Below are 23,406 nucleotides of genomic sequence, written 5' to 3'. Positions count from 1 at the left end.
AGGCATAAAATTGATTTAGGAGATAGTTGGTGATAAGTCTGACCCACAATTTCACATTAAATCAAGTATCACAGAAAGTTGATTACACAGACCTTTGAGCTCTCTGCACTTCATAATAACACAGTACACACTATAGGAGGTTGTTAGCAGCAGTATGAAGATTGAAATTCCTAATTACAACCAGAACACTTTGGTCAGGTCTAACTCTACTACCTAATCTTGGTTGTCATTTAATCCACTTGTGGGTGTTTTAATGTGAAAATGGATAAAATAATTTGGGTCTATCTATTTTACAGAATTCCTGTAAGTTAAAAAAATATATAAAAATGTACAGAAAATTAAAAATCGCTATATAAAGAACCTCTCATAGTGTTAAATACAGTGTTATGGGTTATACCTGAAGATTAGACCACAGAGGGCAGAGAAAGCAGGCAGGTGTGCCAAGGAGGGGAGGCTGCAGAGGCGAAGCCCTGACAAACCTAGTCCAAGGACTCCGCGGCCTGGAGTCGGAATAAAAACCACAACTCCCAGAAATCCTCGCTCTGATGAGGGGCGGGGACAACAGCGTGTGGGCGGGGCCCTCGGAGGGAGCGTTTCTCCCGCGAGGAGTGGCGCGTGAAGTGGCGGGAGCCGCTGTGATGGAGGCAAGGGAGGAAAAAGAAGCCCAGGTGATGGGACGGGAGCGGGATTTTGCGGTTTCCTGGAAACTTCATCTTTGACACATCCACGCCGCCGACGGATGTCCTGTGCACGCCCTGTCTACTTTTTCTCTCCCAAACTCTAAACCGCCTTCCCGATCTGCCAGCACTAGTCAATTGAGACCCCTTGGAAAGGCGTTTCCCTTCTCCGGCCTTCCCTTTTGCTGGGATCCAGCAACCTCTCAAACCCCCTCCGGGAGGACTGGAACCCAAACCCACCTTCCAGCCAAGCCTTGAGATTCTTTGCTGCTTCCTACTAGAGTTTTTCCTCTAGAGCTGCATCCCGACCCTCGATTCTCCTGACACTGCGGGGTTTATGGTGTGTGGGCAAAGGCTTGTTTTCAGACCCTGCGTGTGTATACTCGTGCGTTTGCACCGCGTACCAAGCTTTAAGGTTTTCCAAGTGAGGCTGCATGAATTTTTATCTGGTCATTTGGACTCTCCCCCAGCCCCCACTGGGGATTGAACCCAAGGGCACTTTTCCCTGAACTACATCCTTAGAACTTTTTCTTTTTCTTTTGAGACAGAGCCTCGCTAAATTCCTGAGGCTGACCTCAAAGTTGTGATCCACCTGCCCCAGCCCGCCGAGTCAATGTGCTTGCTTGCTTTTTATATCCTGCCATCTAATATATCCCCCCAAAGACAAATTAGGATGTGAAGTAGGATGTCGGAATAGGCTTAGCGTTTAGTTTGCTTTTGAGTACTTCTTTGTCATAGTCGCACCGTGCCATTACAACAAACAAGGCTTTTAATATTTGCCTCCTTTTAATGGTTAGGTCGCTGCGTGGTTAAAAAAAATATTTGGAGATCATCCTATTCCGCAGTATGAGGTGAACCCACGGACCACAGAGATTTTATATCACCTTTCAGAACGCAACAAGGTCCGGGACAGGGACGTCCACCTGGTAATAGAGGACTTGAAACAGAAAGCAAGCGAATATGAATCTGAAGGTGAGATTAAGTCTAGAATTATGAATGAGATAATAGAAGTAACCAAATTTTTTATAACACGAAAGTATTCAAGATTAGTATGTACTTGTTTTGCTCCTTTATTTTATGCAGAGTTGTCTTCCACTGTTATAATGTTCCAGTAGTAACTTTCCGAATCACAAATTTTATTAGTAAATGTTCTGTTGGTACTCTAATAGAAAAATAGGTAAGCCCTAAAAAAAAAAAAAGAGTCTAAAAGTATAAGCCTCATATATAAGATGCCTTATATTTTTTTTCCTTAAATATTTGTTTAGTCTATTTCCAGCCCCCATGCCTTAGTCATAAGGAACTTTTAGGACACCTGAGGTGGCAGCCATGAAGTGGGAAACTTAGACATATCACCTTATGGCTATCAGGGAGTCACATTAGAATCTTCTGTTGGATGAGTTACATGAAAAAGTACAGCCAGGCACACAGCACACACTTGTAATCCCAGGGGCTTGGGAGGCTGAAACAGGAGGATCCCAAGTTCAAAGCCAGCTTCAGCAAAAGTGAGGCATTAAGCAACTCAGTGTTTAAGCAACCCTGTCTCTAAATAAAATTCAAAATAGGGCTGGAGATGTGGCTCAGTGGTTGAGTGCCCCTGAATCAAATCCCTGGTACCCTACCCCCCCAAAAAAACAAATAATAAATGAAAAAGTACATTCCAGATACTCATTTTTTCAAAATATAAACCATTAAAGATTAATAAAAGTCTTTTTAGATATGGAACTATACCAAAGAGAAAGGAAATGAAACTTACATTTACCCTATATTTAACCAAGTAGATGGCACTGTTAGATAGGTTTTGAACATAGTGCAATTTATACTTAGTTCTATTGCACGTGTACTTTCTTCCAATTTTTCTTACTAAAATTAACATAGTTGATTTTGTAATCCCAGAGACTCAGTAGACTGGGGCAGGAGGATCACAAGTTCAAGGCCCTAAGCAATTTAGGGAGATGCTGTCTTATAAAAAAAGCAGGGCTAGGATTGTGGCTCAGTGGTAGAGCAATTGGAACAGTTGCCTTGCACACGTGAGGCACTGGGTTAGATTCTCAGCACCACATAAAATAAATAAGTAAAACAAAACAAAACAAAATAATTTTTAAAAGCTAGGGATGTAACTTAGTGATAAAGTTCCCCTGGATTCAATCCCCAATACCAAAAATATAAAATTAAATTAACATTTAGCGTGAGTCTTTGTTTTGGTGTACTGTTTTAACACACGTAGAGTCTAGAACCACCCCCACAATCAGGATACAGAACAATTCCATTGCTCCCATGTACTGCTGCTTTGGATTCAGATTCTTCTGTACATGTTCTTCTAAAATTGTTCTATTTTTAAATAATTATTTTTGTAGTTATTAAAATACAACATAGAAGAAGGGCTTTGAGTCCAGGATAATCTCATTTTGTAGGAGCCTTCTTTTTGTCTATAGCCTATAACTAAAACTTTAAGAATTTTCAAAGTAGGGTTATTTTTCTGACCTTAAACCTTTCGGAGTGACATATTTTGAGGGTCTGGAGATTGAACTCAGAGGCACTTGACCACGGAGCCACATCCCCAGCCCCCAGCCTTATTTTGTATTTTACTTAGAGACAGGGTCTCACTAAGTTGCTTAGCACCTTGCTGTTGCTGAGGCTGGCTTTGAATTCCTGATCCTCCTGAGCCACTGAGATTGCAGGCATGTACCACCATGCCTGGCCAGAGTGACACCGTTTTGTGGTCCTAGGGATTAAAACCAGAGCCTCATGCACACTAAGCAAGTGTTCCATCACTGAGATAGACCCCAGGCTCTTGCCTTCATTTTCATAAAGTAGTTTTGCTAGATGTGCGATACTTGGTTGACAGTTATTTTCTTGAGCACTTTGCATATGTTTTCCCATGTATGGTCCCTGTTGTTGGCTGTTAGTCTATTGTAAGGTTTTCTTGTAAGTAACAAGTAGCTTTTCTTTTGTTTCTTTTAAGATTTTTCTGCTTGTGTTTTACGTCAACATTTTATTCTGATGTCTATTTGTGAATCTCTTTGTTGGGCTTCCTGATTGTATAAGTTATTCTTTTTTTAGTAAATGTGATAAATTTTTAGGTATTATTTCTTATTACATTTTTTCCACTTTCTTTTTATTTTTTTTATTTTTCTAGTAATGGGGATTGAGCCCAGGAACATTCTACCACTGAGCTACATATCCAACTCTTTTTATTTATTTTTTAATTTTTTTGAGACAGGGACTTACTAAGTTACCCAGGCTGGCCTCAAATTTGTGATCCTCCTGCCTATGTCTCCTGAATCCCTGGGATTACAGGCATGTACCTGGCAAATTCATTCATTTTTTTCCTTCTGCTATGTTCAATCCAATGTTAATCCTCTCTGGTGATTTATTTTTAAATTTTTTGGTATTGTTGGGGATCAGACCCAGGACCTCACATATGCTGGGCAATCACTTCACCACTGACTTATCTGCCCAGCCCCCTCTAGTGAATTTTTTTGGTTCAGTTATTATACTCATTAATTCCAAGTTTCTATTTAGTTCTTTTATAATATATATATGTATATATATATATTTTAGCTCTTTATTGATGCTCTCTATTTGATCCAACATTGTCACCTGACCTTTCTTTACTTTTTAAATTGGCGTCATTTAGTTCTGTGAACTTGCTTATTTTGGAGATTTTGAGGTCTCCTGATAAGTGTAATGGACTCCCAGACAGTTTCTGTTGCTTGCTTTTTTTTTTTTTTTTTTGGTATGAGGGATTGAATCCAAAGGTACTTTACCACTGAGACATATATTTAGCCCTTTTTATTTTTTTATTTTGAGACAGAATCTTGCTAAGTTGCTTAGAGCCTCACTAAGTTACTGAGGCTGGCCCTGAACTTGTGGTCTTCCTGTGTTAGCCTCCCAAGTCACTGGGATTACATGCATGTGCCACCATGCCTGACCTTTGCTTACTTTTTTTTCCCTTCCTTCAGTTTATGGGTTATATGTTCATTCTTTGTTCATATGTTCATTCTTTCTATCCCTCATTGTTTTTTTTTGTTGTTGTTGTTGTTTTGTTTTTGTTATTGTTGTTGTTTTTGGCAGTGCTGGGGTTTGAACCCAGGGCCTCACACATGCTAGGCAAAGACTCTACCACTGAGCTACATACATCCCCATCCTCCACACTCATAGTTTTTGTTGGAAACTAGACATTGTAGATAATATGTTATAGCAATGCTGGGTTCTATTCTACCTTTCCCTTCCTGTTATTGTTATTTTTTTTTTTATTTGTTCAGTGGCTGGCTGGATTGTTTTAGTGAACCTTCAACAGTGTTAAGCTTCTGATGATGCTCCTCAGGGACACATGTGCTTCAATATGCCCAGTCACCCTTGGATGATGGTAGTTTTGGTGGGGTTCTGTTCCTTTCTCTCACTGACCATCCAGCTGTGAAATTCCACAAATTGATAGCTGACAATTGTTTTCAACAATGCCCTAAGGCATAAGTTGCTGTACAAACTAATCAAATTCTTACTCCTTCAAAGGAATACTTTTTTTTTTCTGTTTTGCAAATAACTGTAAATATTTATTTATTTTTAATTATTCAGAATAGTTTCTATATGTCTGGTGCTGCTGGGAGTACTTTGAAAGATTGAACATTAGCTTCCACAAGAAGTACCAAAAAAAAGTAGATAAATGCCAGTTATCCTAAAACATGAAATGTTCTATAACTCAGGGATATCACAAAGGGAAAAAAGGAATACCTCTGTCAGTTTTTCACATGAGAGATTTCACAGTAGTGGGAATGCATACAGTACAATCTATAAAATAATTAAGAGGTACAACCATGAGGATAATTTATAGATGTTGACATCTACGATCAGCTGCCTGTATGTACAGGAGTTACACTCTTTATTTTGGTTGGACCTCATCCAATCAGTGAAATGCCTTATGAGCAAAACCAGAATTCCCTGAGGAAGACAGTCTGCCTTTGTATTACACCATCAGAAGCCTGCTGCTGGCTTTCCTACATATATCCTAGTAAAGCCTAGTAATTCTGTTTCTCTGGAAAAAATTTATTGGTATATCGCCACTACTAAATACTTGGCATAGGAATAGTTTTTGCGGTCCATTGGATAGTTGTTCTAACTCCAGCATGGCTCCTAGATATATTATTCTTTTGTTCTCTTCTATAAACTCACTGTCCTGACTATGCTCCCAATTGCCTTTTACTGCAGTTTCTGCCATTTTTGAGAATGCACTTAGGCTTGAACTTCTCCATGCTCTGTTGCAAATGAAATTAGTTCTTTTAGGAAGAGATGGTGAACTATCATTTTATGACTTGCTTCTCCCCGCAACCCCTCCATCCAAGCAAAACCTCTGAGCCAGGGCTCTGGGTCTAGGAGTAGAGCAATGTCAAGCTTCTCTCTGAGTGGCACCTCTACTGTGGATGCTGAGTGGTGGGGAAGTGTGGCAGTCTTAGGTCATCTTGCCTTGCCTCTCTTGAAGTAGAATCTCTGCCTCACTAGCTGCTGCAGGAGCCACTGGGGCCCTAGTATTCTCATTATACCTCATCCAAGATTGAACTACTATGCCAAAAGCAATGACAAGTCATCTAGGACTTGGTCTTAGCAACAATGGCTACAACGAGATCCAAAATGTTGTAGTCCTGCTCCCACTAGGAAGAAAGCCCTGAAGCTAGGAGTTAGGAGCAAAGGGAGCCCTGTGCTCTTGACTGCAGCAGTCCCCAATGGAGTCCTCACCTCATTAAACTAGAAGGGAGGAGAGAGGGAGTAGTCTTGACCTTCCTTACTGAATTTGCATACATATTTTCTTGAGTAGATGCTTTTTCTTTTGCTTAGTCTTTTTTAGGACTATTTCCAGAGTCTTAGTGGTTGTTTGTTTTTTATAATTTTCACTGGAAAACAGGCCAGCAACAGTTCATGATTCATGATGGAAATCATCTCTTGGTCAATTGATTTTTGAGTAAGGATGATAGTATAATTCAATAAAGGAAAGAATAGTCTTTTCCACAAGTGGTGCTGGGACAACTGGATGGCCACATGAATAAAAATTAAGTTAGAGCCTACCTCATGCCATTTATAAGGATTAACTCAAGCTGGGCAAGAGGTGCATACTTACAATCCCAGAGATCCGGAGACTGAAGCAGGAGAATTACAAATACAAGGCCAGCATTAGCAACTTAGTGAATTCCTGTCTCAGAAAAGGGCTGGTAGGGGGCTGGGGATGTGGCTCAAGCGGTAGCACACTTGCCTGGCATGCGTGCGGCCTGGTTCGATCCTCAGCATCACATACAAACAAAATGTTGTGTCTGCCGAAAACAAAACAAAACAAAACAAACAAACAAACAAACAAAATATATATATATATATATATATATATATATATATATATAAAATTCTCTCTCTCTCTCTCTCTCTTTAAAAAAAAAAAGAAAAGGGCTGGTAGAGCACCCCTCGGTTAAATCCCCCACCCCCCAAAAAAGAGAGAAAGAATGAAAAATGATAGTTGACAGAATGGGAAAAAAAATTTGTAAATCATATATCTGATACACATGTAGTTATACCTACAACATATAAAGAATTTTTCTGATTAATAATAGGACAAGTGACACATTTTTAAAATGCAAAAAGAATATGACTAGACATTTCTTCCAAGAAGATTTATAAATGGCTAATAAGCAGCATCAATAACCACTGAGGAATACAAATCAAAACTAAAATGTTATCTAGTACCCAATAGGACAGCTGTAATCAAAAAGATATAATAACATTTGGGGAAGATGTGGAGAGTTTGGAAACCTCATTTATTTCTGATGAGAATATAAAAGCATGGTCATTTGGGAATGCATTCCAGTAATTCCTCAGATGGCTAAATATAAAGTTACCTTACAACCAGCCATTTAACTCTAAGGTATATACCAAAAGATATGGACATGTATGTTCATATCAAAACCTATAAATCATTGTACTCTATATGTGTAATAAGAACTGTAATGCATTCTGCAGTCATGTATTTAAAAAAAATAAAATCAATAAAACTAAAAAAATCCTATATATCCGTATTTACAGCAGAATTTTTCATTTTTTCAAATGTCCATGAAAGAATGAATGGATGAACAAAATGTGATCTATTCATACAACAGAGCGTATTCTCTCTGTATGCTAGAACATTATTCAGCCACAAAAGAGAATGAACATGCTGTAACATGAATGAACCTTGAAACCATTAGGCTGTCACAAAGGACCACATATTTTATGATACCATTTATATGAAATGTCCAAAATAAACAGATGAATAGAGACATAAAGTGGCTGCTAGGGATTTGTGGCTTAGGAGATTGAAAAGTTGTGACTAAGGGATATGTGGTTTATTTTAGGGGGTGACAAAAATGTTCTAGAATAGATATGTTGGCAGGTATACAATTCAATATACTAAAATCCATCAAATTGTATACTTTAAGTGGGTAGATTGTATGGTATGACTTGTACTATAATATAGATGTTAAAGGTTTAAGAAAATAATAAAGACAAAATATCTTAGTCGTCATGAAATTATCTTTCAGCTAAGCATCTTCAAGACCTTCTCATGGAGAGTGTGAATTTTTCCCCTGCCAATCTGTCTAGCACTGGTTCCAGGTATCTGAATGCTTTGGTTGACAGTGCAGTGGCCCTTGAAACAAAGGACACCTCACTAGCAAGGTAATTATGACAGTTTTAATTTTTGTAGTCATTTTGTAACGTCTTGATCCATAGACTTTGTTTCTCAAGGTAATTCTGTATAGAAAATTAACAATAAAAGCAAAAGCTATTTTAATTAACTCTTTTTATTTTTTCTAGTAAGTAAGATTAGTTAAGATGAATTTGATACTGGTTAATTTTTGGTGCTTTCTTCTTTTAGGATTAGGTTGTGAAGGTGGGCTCACATGTATTTGGAGAAGGATTGGGTATCACATTGTTCCCTGTAAACACTAAGAAAAGCTGTCACAAGGCTAAATTATCTGGTCAGGCATGGAAAATTTTGTTTTATCTGTACAGCACTAGGGATTTAACCCAAGGCCTCACACATGCTATGTAAGCGCTTTACCAATGAGTTACATCCCCAGCCCCAGAATGGTAAATCTTGATCATGTACCTATCATTCTTTTGAGTAAAGTAGGATAGAGACCTTCATTCTTTGTGACAGTTGCCTGTATATGTATACCTATACATGATTCTTCAGGAACCTTAAGAGGAAACTGAGACTTGGGAGGAGTGGGCTAATAGTTTCTCCAAACTAGTTAACAGCAAATTGGGATCGTAACCCAGTCTCCAAAGTTCATCTGACTATTACTGGTGGTCATTTCTTAGCTGGGACTACCATTATAATTTATCATAATCAGAGAACTACACAATTGTTCTGTTTAATTACCAATATAAAAGCTTGGAATTTCTATATACTCAGAGCAGCATTTTCAGTATAAGAACATGTAGGCTGAACAGCAGAGTTTTAAAAGACACATGGAATTTTGCCAGCTGAAGAAGGTCATTCTAGCAATGGAAATAGCTTGCAAAAAAATGCATAAACATGAAACAATTTGATTATATCAGAACTTACATAGAGATAAGATCATTTTTAATAATAAATACTTATCATTATTTTCTTCAACTCAGGTATGTAACCAAATTCTTCTTTTAGTTTTATCCCTGCAGTGAACGATTTGACCTCTGATCTTTTTCGTACCAAATCCAAAAATGAAGAGATAAAGCTTGAATTGGGAAAACTTGAAAAAAATCTAACTGCAACTTTAGTATTAGAAAAATGTCTACAAGAGTAAGTAATTGAGTTGAATGTGTTGACAATTTTGATTATAAAAACGTAACAACATTATGAGACTTAATTTTGACAGTAGGTATGATTTTCAAAACTACATGAGAAGCCAGACCTTTTGGAACATGCCTGTAATATGCAACTCTGGAGGCTGAGGTAGGAGGATCTCAAGTTCAAAGCCAGCCTCAGCAGTTTATTGAGGCCCTAAGCAACTTAGCAAGACGCTGTCTCAAAATCAAAAATAAAAAGGGCTGGGAATGTGACTCAGTGGTGAAGTGTACTGCTTCTCCAGGACCAAAAAAACTACATAAGAAAATGGGGTCCATAAAACATTTTTTTTTTTTTGGTAGAAAATGACTTTAATGGAGGTGGGGAATGGTCAAGTACAAATGTTTACCTTTTACTTTATATAATTTATTACCTTTGTTTTTGATTTAGAAATAATGTGGGTTTTATAATTTTCAAAATGTGCTTTTTTTTTTTCCTTTCGGTACTGCATATTGAACCCTGGGATATTCTACCACTGAGCTATATCCCAGCCCTTTTTAAAATATTATTTATTTTGAGACAGACTCTTACTAAGTTTCCCAGGCTGTCATTGAACTTTCAATCTTCCTGCCTCAGCCTCCGGGATAACAGGCTTATGCCACCACATCTAACTGTATGTGTTTTTGTTTTGTTTTGTTTTTTTGAAACTTACAAACTAACATAAAACTTAAAGTTACCTTGTATTTTGCTGAGCTTTTTTACTATAACCCTGATATTCCTCTTTGATGCTGTGGTCCTTCTTTAGGGCCTTGTTGCCCAAGAGATTTGGGCCAGTGATAGAGATTATATAAACACAGAAGTAATTGGTAGTATATAAAAGTACTCAAATATTGACAATTCATGCAAGACACTGTGTCATCGTCACATTTAGTATAGAGACCTTTGGAACCTTGTGTTTCAAATGGGCTTTAGGATATGTGTGTGTGTGTGTGTGTGTGTGTGCGCACGCGTGTGTGCATTTTTTTGTTTTAATGATCCCCTGCTTTTAGTGTAATAGTTAAAATATTGAGTGATGATCCAGGTCCAGAGAAAGGGGTACACTGGCCCCAGTAACCTTGGCACCTAGGGTTAGCTACTTTGCCAGGGCTCTTAGTTTGGAAATCTACATTGTTAATTTCTGGATGACAGTTTTCTGGGTTCTAGAGAACATTTGGTAAGCACCTATCATAACTGTTCAATATTAACTGTAGACAGATTTTTACTGTCAAGCAAGAAGGGCTGGAGTTGTGGCTCAGTGGTAGAGTGCTTGCCTGGCATGTGTGAAGCCCTGGGTTCAATCCTCAGCACCACATATAAATAAATAAATAAAATAAAAGATGCATTGACAGAATTTAAAAAAAAAGATTAAGCAACAAGATAAAGGATTAGAAATGGAAATGTAACTGAGTTCATTTGATTCTAAGATTTTGATCATCCTCCCCACAAAAAAAGTGGGTAAAACCAGAATTGTCCAGTAGTCATGGAAGAAAAATTGGTGACAAGAATTTGAGCCTGAAACTGAAGGGAGTACACCTCTTTACAGGAACCAGACCAGCATCCCCTGACAAAAGAACACTTAGGAGCAGCTTGTGGGGAGTGGAGATCTGCCCTCCCCGCACTGGGCCTGAGGTCCCAGAACACAATATTGACTTTAGGATTTATTGTCACTTTTTCTCTTTTTCTTTGTGTATATCTATGTTACTAGAGATTGAACTCAGGGGCACTCTCCCATTGAAACAAATCCCTGGCCCTTTTTTATTTTTATTTTAGGAGATAGAGTCTCCTTAGGTTTTTGATGTGGCCCCAAACTTTCACTCCTCCTGCCTCAGCCACTCAGTAGCATGTAACACCATACCAGCTATTCAGTCATTTTCTTGAGTAGCAGATTTACTATCTCCAAGAATAATTAATGTAAGTTAATCTTAAAATTATTTTGTATTCTCTGCAAAAAATCCCAGATGGTGGCATGGTGAGGAAAGTGACCTGAAAGAATGTATGGTAGTCTGGGACATAAGATTTATGGTAGAGGATCCAGCAAGTAGGCTATCAATTATTGGTTAAGCCATTATTGAATCCAAAAAGTTTTTGTTTGTTTGTTTGTATAATTATTTCATTGAGGGTGAGGAGAAAAAATGCTTTTAATTTTGCTTTTAAAAAAGGGATCTCAAGAAGGCAGAACTGCATCTGTCTACTGAAAGGGCCAAAGTTGACAATCGTCTTCAGAACATGGACTTCCTAAAAGCCAAGTCAGAGGAGTTCAGATTTGGAATCAAAGCTGCAGAGGTTTGTGTGAAGAACTAAATATAGCTAGCTCTCTTTGACCTTCAGCTTTACAACTAGGCAATATTATTAGTCAGTTTTTATGGATGAGGGAAATACAGAGAAGAGAGGTAACTTGCCCAACATTGCATAATTACTTAGCAGCAGATCCATATTCAAAGCCAGGCATTCAAACCCTGAAGCTCACAGGCCCTTAAACCCTATATCCATTTTGTCACAGTTATCACTGTGGAAAAGATTTACGTGTAACATAGAAGACTCAGATGCATGTATAATTTTTCATCTGTGATGTATAGCTCCTCTTCACTGTATTATGTATTAAAAATACTCTATGATGGTCACTTTCAAAATAATTTTCTTACCAAATACCTTCTTTTGTAACTGTAGGAACAGCTTTCAGCTAGGGGCATGGATGCATCCCTGTCTCATCAGTCACTACTAGCACTGTCAGAGGTGAGTCTATTGTCTTAGTCTGCTGCTGTAACAGAATGCCACAGACTGGGTAATTTATAAGTAATAGAAACTTATCTAGGGTTTGAGAAATGTAAGATCCGAGAGGGCAACCTCTGGTGAAGGCCTTCTGCTGTGTCATAAGATGGCAGAAGGGCAAGCCAGCAGGAGTCAGAGAAATCAGCTGAGCTCATCCTTCTCATCGGGAACGCACTCCTGCCATAATGACTTTATTCCCTCACATGAGCATGGCCTAATTACTTCTAAAGTCTCCACCTCTTGATATTGTTATAATGGCAGTTACATTTCAACATAAGTTTTGGAGGGATCATTAAAACCACATCATTTATTTATTTATTTTATATTATTTACTTACTTGTTTTTTTTTTTTAAAGAGAGAGAGAGAGAGAGAATTTTAATATTTATTTTTTAGTATTCGGCGGACACAACATCTTTGTTTGTATGTGGTGCTGAGGATCGAACCCGGGCCACACGCATGCCAGGCGAGCGCGCTACCGCTTGAGCCACATCCCCAGCCCCTACTTACTTGTTTTTAAGACATGTTGCTCAGGCTGCCATTGAACTCTTGGAGTCCATCAGTCCTGCCTCAACCTTCTGAGTAGCTGGGATTATAGATGTGTTAGCAGGCCCAGCTCATAGCATTTTATGTGTGTGTGGTACTGAGGATTGAACCCCAGGGCTTCCACATTTATAGCAAGTATTATACTGCTGACCCCTAAGTCTTCTTCAAAATTTTTAAAATTTCGAGTCAGACTTTTTCTAACTTGTTCAGATGATCTTTAACTTTGTAAACCTCTTATCTTAGCCTCCTGAGGGGGTGGAATTACAGGCCTGAGTTACTATGCCCAATTCCTTGGAATCTAAAGTTGACAACTCATAAATATGTATTTGAGACTTTAGTTGTTCCTTTACATTATGATTTTTCTTAATTACTTTCTTTTGTGTTTCTAGGCAGCATACTAAAGTCCTATTCTTAATAAATGGGAGTAGAGTAGAACTTTCCTATATTAAGCATCTTGTAGGTATCGTTTCCATTGGAAGTAAGTTTATCTATTCCAAGCTATTTGGTAACTTTATTTAAAATATCCTTAGACTGGAGGTGTGACTCAGTTATAGAGCACTTGCTTAGCATGTACAAGGTCCTGGGTTTGATGTCCATCACCACAAAATGAATAAATAGAATATCCCAATGTTAATGTTTTATCATGTTTTATTTCAGAAAAGGGCAGTTTTGCCAGGAGTGATGGAATAGGCCTAATAATCCCAGGTACTTGGGAGGCTGAGACAGGAGGATGACAATTTGAGGCTAACTTCACCAATTTAGCAAGACCCTGTTTCTATATGAAAAAAAAAAAAAAAAAGAAGAAGAAGAAGGGGTATATAGTTCAGTGGTAGAACACCAAGGGCTCTATCCCCAGTACCAGATAAATAAATAAATAGAAACGGGTGGGCAGTATTTATTTGCAATGTGAATACCTGGGTTTCACTGTGACTGTGTTATTTCACTCTCAGAAATTGGCAGAACTAAAACGACAGACTGTACCTTTGAAGAAAAAGTTGGAGTCTTATTTAGATTTAATGCCGGTAAGTGTGTGTGTGTGTGTGTGTGTGTGTGTGTGTGTGTATTAAGTGCTTTTCTTTAACATTCTTCAAAGGCATTGAATGGGGAGTTCTACTTTTGAGGTTACCACTAGTGGCACCTGCAGTTGACCCATGTTGTAGGCAAAAGGGGAGAGATGAGGGTCGTGATGTCTGGCCAGGGCCCGGACCGTGGGGCCTCTTAGAAACAGTGTAGGAAAGACACAGGGAGTGTGGAAAGGGGCATGTTCTCCGGGGTTCTGACTGGCAGGAGTCATAGAGTAGCACCCTAGCTATGTGGAGGGTCCCTCTAAAGGGAAAGGAGCTTTGAAGAGGGTTTCCTCTCGGATCCTAGAACAGAGGGACCACAAAAAGGATGCAGGTGACTGACTGTAGAGATGAACACAGTGTGTGGAGGGGTGGTAGAAGTGAAGAAAGATACAGAGAAACCATAGCAGCAAGGACTATGTGGAGGGGTCACAGAGGTGAAGTGGTGGGAGAGAGAAACTATTAAGGACCCTAGAGGTAGGGGAGCCTTTATAGAGGGACACAGAGGTGAAAAGGTCATGTAGATGAGCAGAGATATGAAGTGGCAATGGAAAAAGGGTGAGGAAGATTCAGGGGGTTTTATGGGAGACGGAAGTCAACTACAATGACCTCTGTGGAATGTTCCTTAGGGTTTTTCCTAATGAAGGCACCCAAACCAGGCATTTAAGGCTTTTCAAGTATTGATTTCCCACTCCACTAGGAATATGGGTCCTCCTCTGAGGTGCATATCCCCTCTGATCTTGCTGCCCCTGCATGGGGAGTGGATGAGTTGGAGGGGTTTACCCTGAAGTTTGTCCCAGGTTCTCCTTGTCGCAAGTACAGGAAGGAAGGTCTCCCAGTCTTAGAGGTACCAGTGTTCCCTGTAGCTACAACCAAAATCCATCAATATTTGCAGGCATGTGGAATCCTCTTACAAGGTGACTACGGTTGCCTTTGAGCACCAAGCCCCTTTATGGGGTTGTCAGAGTTCAAAGATCAGACTGGTGTTGTCACTTCCTTCAGTCTCTTCATTAATAGGACTACAGGCTGCCTTCTCTGAATGACTGGAGCCAAGCAGAGGGGAGCTGGGAAGACTTCCAGGCCAGCATTGAGGGACGAGAGTTGGGGCCAGAGGGGAGGTGAGGCCCCAGAAACTAAGGATAGTAAGGAGGCCCGGAGGATCTGGGACCAAGCAATACCCCTCTGGAAGCTTCCTGACACAGTGAAAGCCCAGATGGCTCTTGTGATGTTTGGCCTTACCAAAGTAGTGTTTGACCTGCTTGCAGCCTGGTCTTTCCTTGGTTCTACCCTCAGGATTTATAATTACAAGGCCTGAAGCTTCTGGGAGCTGAAGGCCAGGGAGATGGAATGCTCTATATGAAGATCACTATTCCCTGGCCTGGTGCCTCCCATGACCTATTGGTACCACTAATCAGCTATCAGGATGTTTCGATGGTCCTGTCCAGTCATGAGCTGGACAGCCTGGCCTTGAACTAGTCTATGGGACTTCCTGCCCTTACTCTCCCCAGAGGAATTGTCTTCTTACCCCCTGCCTTACTATCTTACCCTGAACAGTTCCAACAGGTCCTCTTCTGGCTAGGGGATAACCTTTAGTCCTGGGAAACTGCCAAGTGTTTGCCTGAAAACTTAACCCCATGTGTTGCTCTTTGATGCATCCTGGAGACTAATAGCCCCATTCCCTCAAGGCCATGAATTAAGGCTTAAATTTCTCATATTCTTCATACTGCCCTGCCTCCCTGGCACAAATCTATTGTGTCCTTCTGGAAGTTTCAGGAAGAGATGCTAGGAGAACTGTCAAATGTAGAGTAAGCAGTTGGTATCTGCTAGAACCACTTCCCAGACTTCAATTATCTCTTAAAGGAGCACCGGAAAGGTGAGATGAGAGTCTTTACAGGGCCAACAGGCAATGAAAAGATGACATTTATCAGTGAGTATGCCCTGGACTTGTGTAACCAGGTGGTGAACACTATGGGGTAGCTTTGAGATCAGCCATGTGAGACGCTCAGGTCTTGCTGACCCAGTTTGCCATGGAACAGCTGGAAGAACAACTGGACAAATATGAAGAGTGGGCCACCTGCTTTGAGGACCTGCCCCTCTATTTCATGACTTTCCACAGGCAACAGAGCATAATAGACACAATGCAACATGTGGTCTATGTCTGTGATATTTGTCATGTGGTCATCAACAACTTGCAGTTCATGATGGGTCACGAATAGCTGTCTCAGACAGAATTGCAGCTCAAGACTACATCCTTGGGGCCTTTCGGAAGTTTGCAACAGACAACAGCTGCCACATGACACTGGTCACTCACTCCTGGAAGGAGGATGATGACAAGGAACTGCAGACAGCATCCATATTTGGCTTAGCCACAACAAGCCAAGAAGCAGACAGTGTCCTGATCTTGCAGGGCAGGAAACTGGTAACGGGACCAGGGAAACGGTATCTACAGGTGTCCAAGAACTCCTTTGATGGAGATGTTGGTGTCTTCCCACTCGATTTCAACAAGAGCTCTCTCACCTTCTCCGTCCCTCCAAAGAGCAAAGCCCTGCTCAAGAACAGCAAGGATGATAAAGGACTGGTGGCCAAAAAGCCCTCTTCTGGCAAAAAAGAGGCTATGCCCCAAAACTTTGAGAATTAACTCAGACCAGGGCCTCAATCCCTACCAGCCAGATACCTCTAAGCCTTTAAGTGAAGGCAGTCACTGAGCAGTGAGTGACTTATTAAAATGAGCCCGAAGGGATAGGCTGGGCCATAGCTGCTCTCTTGGCCCTCTGGTAGGACTTCTCTATCCTATAGTCCTGATCTATGGGCCCTTCTCAGCCTAGGGCAGGGTTTCCTAGTGAGGAAATACAGTTTAACTGCTATTTTCATGAACTTCTGTGAGCTAGGTTTTTCTCAAGGTCCTGAATATTTAGCACTGAAAAGAAAAATAAGGTCTCTGATTCCACAGAACCAGTGTTCTAGTTGAAGAAACAAAACAAGCAAAGAACAAATAAACTTAGTTTTAGTTAGTAAAAGTACTATAAAAAATAGTAACGTGATAGAGTGCTCATAGGCTAGTATAGATAAAGTGGTCTAGAAAGGTCGGCAAAGTGCATGTGAGCCAGGGCCTCAGGAACTAGGAGTGGATCATGTGAACATCTAGGGAGGGGGATCCCAGCAGAGAGAAAAGCACAGAGCCCTGAGATGGGAATGAGTGAGTCAAATCAAGGTAGTGAGTTCAGGCCCCCTGAACCTGGAGTGGGATAAAAGACTTCTTGCTGAACTGCATCTAGATTTTCAGAGCCAAAGGGTGACATATGGGTACCAAGTCCTGTTGCTCCCTGCTTTGTAGAGCCAGGCACAAAGTGGCACCTGCTATAATTGATCCTAGGTGCTTAACTCTGCAATATCGGGGCCTCAAATTGAGATGGGAGCTTCTTCCTGCTTGATTGCTTGGCCATGGAGCCATGATAGGGAGCTGTGAGCCCAGAGTGCCTGCCATGTGGCATTGTTTCCATGGTGTGCTACTTCAGATGGACAGCTGGAGTTAGGATTTTTATGGTGCCTTTTCCAGTTTTAATGAAAAAAAATTTTTTATTGCAAAAAAGGCACTGAATGGTCATGATAATAGATGGTTTATACTTAAGAATTTAGAGTCATCGGTGAATTTCAGGGTTGTCTGTATGTTGGATATTTCTTCTGCTTTTTGGAAGGAATTGTTGTATATTCTGCCTGCGCCCCACCCACCACCCCACCATCTGAATTGAAGTATTATAACCTTTCCTCATTTTATTTTCCTTTAAAAGAATCCATCACTTGCTCAAGTGAAAATTGAAGAAGCAAAAAGAGAATTAGTAAGTACTTCCCACTTTTTTTCTTAAAATTTCTTAAAAAGAAATAAAACAAATGCCAGTATAACTAAACCCCCTTTTGTACTCCTTCCTTTCCTCTTCCTAGGTAAACTGTAGTTCCAAAGTTGCCTGTGTCATTCCCAAGCATCTATTCATATTTTTTTTGTTTGTGTGTATATGTGTGTATTTGTTTCCATAAAAATATACATAGTGAGGCTGAGGCTGAAGCTCAGTGGTAGAGTGCTTGCCGTGCAGGTGTGAGGCCCTGGGTTTGATCCTCAGCACCACATAAAAATAAATAATAAAAAATAAAGATGTTATGTCCATCTTCAACTAAAAAGAAATATTTAAAAAATATATACATAGTGGAATTTTATTTTTTTAATATTTTTAGATAAGATGGAAATAATATCTTTATTTATTTTTTTATGTGGTGCTGGGAATTGAACCCAGTGCCTCACACATACTAGGCAAACACTGTACCACTGAGCCACAACCCCAGCCCAAATTTTATGTTTTTTAAAGTTTTATGAAGATTTTCTTAGTGGATAAGAAGGATTCAGAAATACAGAGTATTTGGCAAAAAGAATTAGTAAAAGCACCATCAAAAAAAAAAAGGAAGAAGACTGGTCGATGTAGTACCCACCTATTGTTCTGGCCAAAGACATAAGAATTGAAAATGGGAAGACTTTTCCAAACTGTGGCCAGTGATGAGGTCCAGCTGCTTAAGAGTGTACAACTTGAAATAGGGTTAGGAGCCTGGCATATGCCTGGATGCTGAGGCAGGAAGATCAAAAGTTCAAAGCCAGCCTCAGCAATTTAGTGAGGCCTTAGCAACCCAGTGAAACCTTGTCTCAAAATCAAAAATAAAAAGGGCTAAAGATGGGCTCCTCTGGTTAAGCACCCCTAGGTTCAATCTGCACTACCAAAAACAAACCAAAAAAAAAAAAGGTTCATTGGATTGGGATATAAAGTATCCTAAATATAAAGAGGAAGCTATAGTGGACAGTAAAAGTTACTTTTTGTTTCCTTGGTTTTTTTTTTTTTTTTTTTTTTTTTTTAGTGGGTGGGGTACTAGGAATTGAACTCAGGGGCACTCGACCACTGAGCCACATCCCAGTCCTTTTTTTTTTGGTATGTTATTTGCTGAGGCTGGCTTTGAACTCATGATCCTCTTGTCTCAGCAACTCATTGGGATTACAGGTGGGCACCACCACACTCAGCTGTTTCCTTGTATTTTAAGTTCAAGAAAAATGATTATAAAACTGCTTTTTAGCCTGGTATGGTGGTATGTGCATGTAATCCCAGCTACATGGAAGGCTGAGGCAGAATGATCACACATTTGAAGCCAGCTTCATCAACCTAGTAAGAACCTGTCCAAAAAAAAAAAAAAAACTGAAAAGAAACAGCTGGGGATATAGCTCAGTGGTAAAGAGCCCCCTGGGTTCAATCCCCAGTATCAAAAACAAAACAAACAAACAAAAAAAAAACAAACTGTTTTTTGATCAGGCCAATGCTTTAGGAAGACTGTTCTGTAACCAGTTATAAGATGCATTGGAGGGAGAAAGATAATTGCAGAAAACAGTTGGCCCATTTAGGCCAGATGAGAAGCAGTGAGGAAAGTGCAATGAGATGGAGAAGAGGTTATGTGAGAGGCACTGCTGAGGAATGCTGCTGTGGAGGTAAAGGACTGAAGAATCTAGACACATAACTAGGGCATGGAAGCTGGGAGGGAGAAGGGAAATGTAAAGGTAAGGGACTGGGAATATCTCAAAACATATTTGATATAATGCTATTTTTCAAAAATTTATTTTAATATTTTTTTTGTTTCCCCTACTTTATTTTTTTAAAATATTTATTTTTTTAGTTTTAGGTGGACACAATATCTTTATTATTTTCATATTTATGTGGTGTTAAGGATCGAACCCAGTACCTCATTCATGCTAGAAGAGCACTCTACCACTGAGCCACAACCCCAACTTGCTTCCCCTACTTTAAATAAAATAGAAGTTATAGCATCAGTCTTATATTTTTATTTATATTCTTTCTTTCTTTCTTTAGGATACCATTGAAGCAGAACTTACAAAGAAAGTAGACATGATGGAACTGTGACCAGAGCCAAATAAACATCTTTTTTCCCTGACAAAGTAAATTGAATAGGACTTTAAAGATTTTTTTCCTTCTTGTCATTCCTTAATAACATAATTCCTGTATTCTTAAATAAAATAATAATGTCCTTATTAGTAGAATAATGGTTTCTGGTTATGCATAGTATTTTTGTGCCCAAACCCTGTTTTATATTAAAAACCATTTTCTCTCAACTGTTGGTTTCTGTGTGGTTGTGGTTGGCAGTTAGGAACCCTCCAGTAGCTCTGTTAGGAGAATATTGTGACAGCATCCATACATGCACTTACTGGGTCAGCCAGAGTGAAAAGAAGGTTATGCAATTCCAGTTCTGCTTCACCTACTGTCTTCCTTTTCCAGGGGTTTGCAACTGTTTTTGCTGATCAGCTCACCTCCCTACCTCCAAATGTTAATAATATGTAGATAATATGTAGAATTTAGTTTATAAAGAAAAATGACCTTTTGTGTCAGTGGTAGAAAAATGGACAATTCACCACTTGATGCTAGATATGTATCTCATGTTTTATGTTAGGTAATCCAAAGGATCAAAAATTTAGATATAAAAATTTTTTAAATAATGGTACTAGCCATGCTGGGCAAAGTGGTGCACACCTGTGATCTCAGTGGCTCAGGAAGCTGAGGTAGAAGGATCACAAGTTCAAAGCCAGCCTCAGCAACTTAGCAAGTCCTTAAGCAACTTAGCAAGACTCAGTTTCAGAATTTAAAGTGTGTGTGTGTATGTATACACATACATATATATATGTAAAAGGCTGCCAGGTGAGGTGGTGCATGCCTGTAATCCCAGCAGCTTAGGAGGCTAAGGCAGGAGGATCAAAAGTTCAAAGCCAGCCTTGCAACAGAGGGTTGCTAAGCAACTCAGACCCTGTCTCTAAATAAAATACAAAATGGGGCTGTGGATGTGGCTCAGTGGATGAATGCAGCTGAGTTCAATCCCCAGTAACCACACACACACAAAAAAAAAGGGGGCTGGGGATATGACTCAGAGGTTAAGCACCCTGGGTTTAATCCCTAGTACTCCAAATAAATAGAAGTTCTAGCCAAGCATGATGGCACATACCTATCATCCCAGCTGCTTGGGAAACTGAGGCAGGAGGATCACAAGTTCAAGGGCAGCTTGAGCAATTTAGTGAGACCTTATCTCAAAATCTGAAAAGGGCTAGTGATGGGGCTGGGGTTGTAGCTCAGTGATAGAGTGTCTGCTTAGCCCATGTGAGGCACTGGGTTCGAGTCTCATATATAAATAAATAAAATAAAGGTTCATCAACAACAAAAAAAATATTTTAAAATAAATAATTAAAAGGGATAGTGGTATAACTCAGAGATAGAGCATGACTGTGTTCAATCTCTAATACCACAGAAAAATAACATACTAAAGTTTTAATGTTTTGATTTTTAAATAATCGGAGTCAGAAACATGGCTAAAACTTAGGAGCTAAAATTGAAGCAATTGAATTATTTTAATATTTTGGAAAATTAAGAATTCCTATATGGCAAAATTATTTATTTTCATGTTGGATAGATGTGGCTTTTTTTTCACATTATGGGCATGGCTGTGAGACTGGAACCTAACATTATTTATGTGAGGCTCTTATTAGTATTTGTTAGTGTAAAATAGTTATAAATGATGATCTGTTCTTGACAAATCTGCTTTCTATATATCTTTTTTTAATTTTTTATTTCTATATCACAGCAGAATGCTGTGTAATTCTTATTACACATCAGAATAATTTTTCATATCTCTGGTTGTATACACAGTATATTCACACCAATTTGTGTCTTCATACCTGTACTTTGGATAATAGTGATCATCATATTCCACCATCATTAATAACTCCATGCCCCCACAAAATCATATTTAAATCAAGGACATGATGAATGTGGTAAAGAAAGGAAAGAGATTTTTCACTGTATGCTTGTTTGTACTTTGGTTTAAAATTTTGTACTACGTAATTTAAAAAAATAAATCATTTTTTAAAAGATTATCTAAAAAGAATAGGTGTGGTGGTGCATATCTGTAACCTCAAAGACTTGGGAGACTAAGGCAGAAGGACTGCCAAAACTTAGTGAGACCCTGTCTTTTTTTTTTTTTTTTTTTTTAGTTGCAGTGGGACTCATTACCTTTATTTTGTTTACTTATTTTTATGTGGTGCTGAGGATCGAACCCAGGGTCTCACATATGCTAGGCAAGGGCTCTACCGCTGAGCCACAACCCCAGCCCCTGTCTTTAAAAAAAAAAAAAAAATTATGTGACATTAAAATTATCTCTCCTTCTTTGCTTTCAGCTAAAAAAAAAAAAAAAAGACATTTTTATATCCTTTAGGAAACTGTCCATATTCTTTAGTCAAATATGTATTAGCTCCTGAGTTTGTTTTGTTTTCAGTCTAGGGACTTGAACCCAGGGAATCACGTTAGGCAAGTGCTATACCACTATACTACATCTCCAGCCCTTTTTTGATTTTTTTTTCCTGAGTCAAGGTCTCACTAAATCACTGAGGCTGGCCTTGAACTTGGTACTGGGGATTGAATCCCCTGGTACGTTACCACTTTTTATTATTTTCATTTTGAGACAAGGCCTAAGTTTGCTTATGGCCTTAAGTTGCTAAAGCTACTTTCATTCCTCCTGCCTCAGCCTCTAGAGTCACTGGGATTACAGGAGTGTGCCACCAGGACAGGCTGGACTTGAATTTTTGATCCTCCTTCCCTGGGCCCCTGAGTAGCTGGAATTACAGCAGTCCTGTGCCACTGTACTGGGCTGGCTTCTGGTCTTTTTTTTTGCTTTGTCTTTTATTTTTGTGTTTTGTTTACTGGCAATTGATTCTAGAGCCTGGTGCATGAGTGCTCTACCCAGTGAATCACATCCCCAACACCTTTTTATTTATTTATTTTTTTTGTACTGGAGATTGAACCCAGGGGCACTCAACCAGTGAGTCATATTCCAACACCCCACCACCACCCCACCACCCCACCCCCCACCCCCTGAGATAGGGTCTCGCTGAGTTGCTTAAAGCCTTGGTAAGTTGCTAAGGCTGGCTTTGACCTTGCAATCCTCTTGCCTCAGCCTCCTGGAGATTACACATATGCTCCACCACCCTCAGCTATCTATTTATTTTTTGAGGTAGGATTTCACTAACTTGCCCAGGTTGGCCTCAAACTTGGAATCCTCCTGCCTCATCCTCCTGAGTAGTTCTGATTACAGGCAGGCATCTCCTAAATAGTTAGGATTGCTGTGCCTGCAAGTTTCTGGCCTTTTTCTTAAAATTTATAGGAACTCCTTATAGATTAGATAAATTAATCCTTTGTGATTTGATTTATAAATACTTTTCCAAGTTTTTTTCATTTGATTTAATTGCTGTGCTTTTGCTAAATTAAGGCAATTTGGTAGGTTGATTACGGAAATGACCGTGTGACTTTTTTTGGCCAATGACACCATAGCAAATGTTACAAAAGCAAAGGAATAAAAGTTTTGTACATTGGAGCTTCTGAGCCCACCATGTAAAGAAGCTTGGACCAGCTGTGTGACTAAGACCTTCTTAGACTATTTAGACCTGAT

The 23,406-nt window shown here is 39.4% G+C and overlaps 1 protein-coding gene and 1 pseudogene across 1 annotated transcript; both read left to right on the top strand.

Moving 5' to 3' along the window:
• Nucleotides 1-615: 615 nt before the first annotated feature.
• Nucleotides 616-20,032, top strand: Haus1 (HAUS augmin like complex subunit 1). Its single transcript, XM_076837402.2, has 9 exons — nucleotides 616-668; nucleotides 1,475-1,649; nucleotides 8,231-8,366; nucleotides 9,343-9,477; nucleotides 11,661-11,784; nucleotides 12,169-12,234; nucleotides 13,765-13,836; nucleotides 17,667-17,714; nucleotides 19,773-20,032. Exons 1-9 carry the CDS (start codon nucleotides 639-641, stop codon nucleotides 19,821-19,823), a joined length of 837 nt encoding a protein of 278 aa, XP_076693517.1. The 5' UTR covers nucleotides 616-638; the 3' UTR covers nucleotides 19,824-20,032.
• Nucleotides 14,001-16,583, top strand: LOC143382960 (twinkle mtDNA helicase pseudogene; annotated as a pseudogene).
• Nucleotides 20,033-23,406: the final 3,374 nt, after the last annotated feature.

This window comes from Callospermophilus lateralis, chromosome 17 (assembly GCF_048772815.1).
Source record: "Callospermophilus lateralis isolate mCalLat2 chromosome 17, mCalLat2.hap1, whole genome shotgun sequence".
Classification (NCBI taxonomy): domain Eukaryota; kingdom Metazoa; phylum Chordata; class Mammalia; order Rodentia; family Sciuridae; genus Callospermophilus; species Callospermophilus lateralis.
The sequence above is the reverse complement of the archived record's forward strand: the minus strand, read 5'-3'. Positions and strand labels throughout refer to the sequence as shown.

Coding starts and splice junctions, on each gene's coding strand:
- Haus1 (XM_076837402.2), top strand. CDS start 639: ATGGAGGCAAGGGAGGAAAAAGAAGCCCAG. Junction 8,367..9,342: donor AAGGACACCTCACTAGCAAG/GTAATTATGACA, acceptor TTCTTCTTTTAG/TTTTATCCCTGCAGTGAACG. Junction 13,837..17,666: donor CTTATTTAGATTTAATGCCG/GTAAGTGTGTGT, acceptor TTCCTTTAAAAG/AATCCATCACTTGCTCAAGT.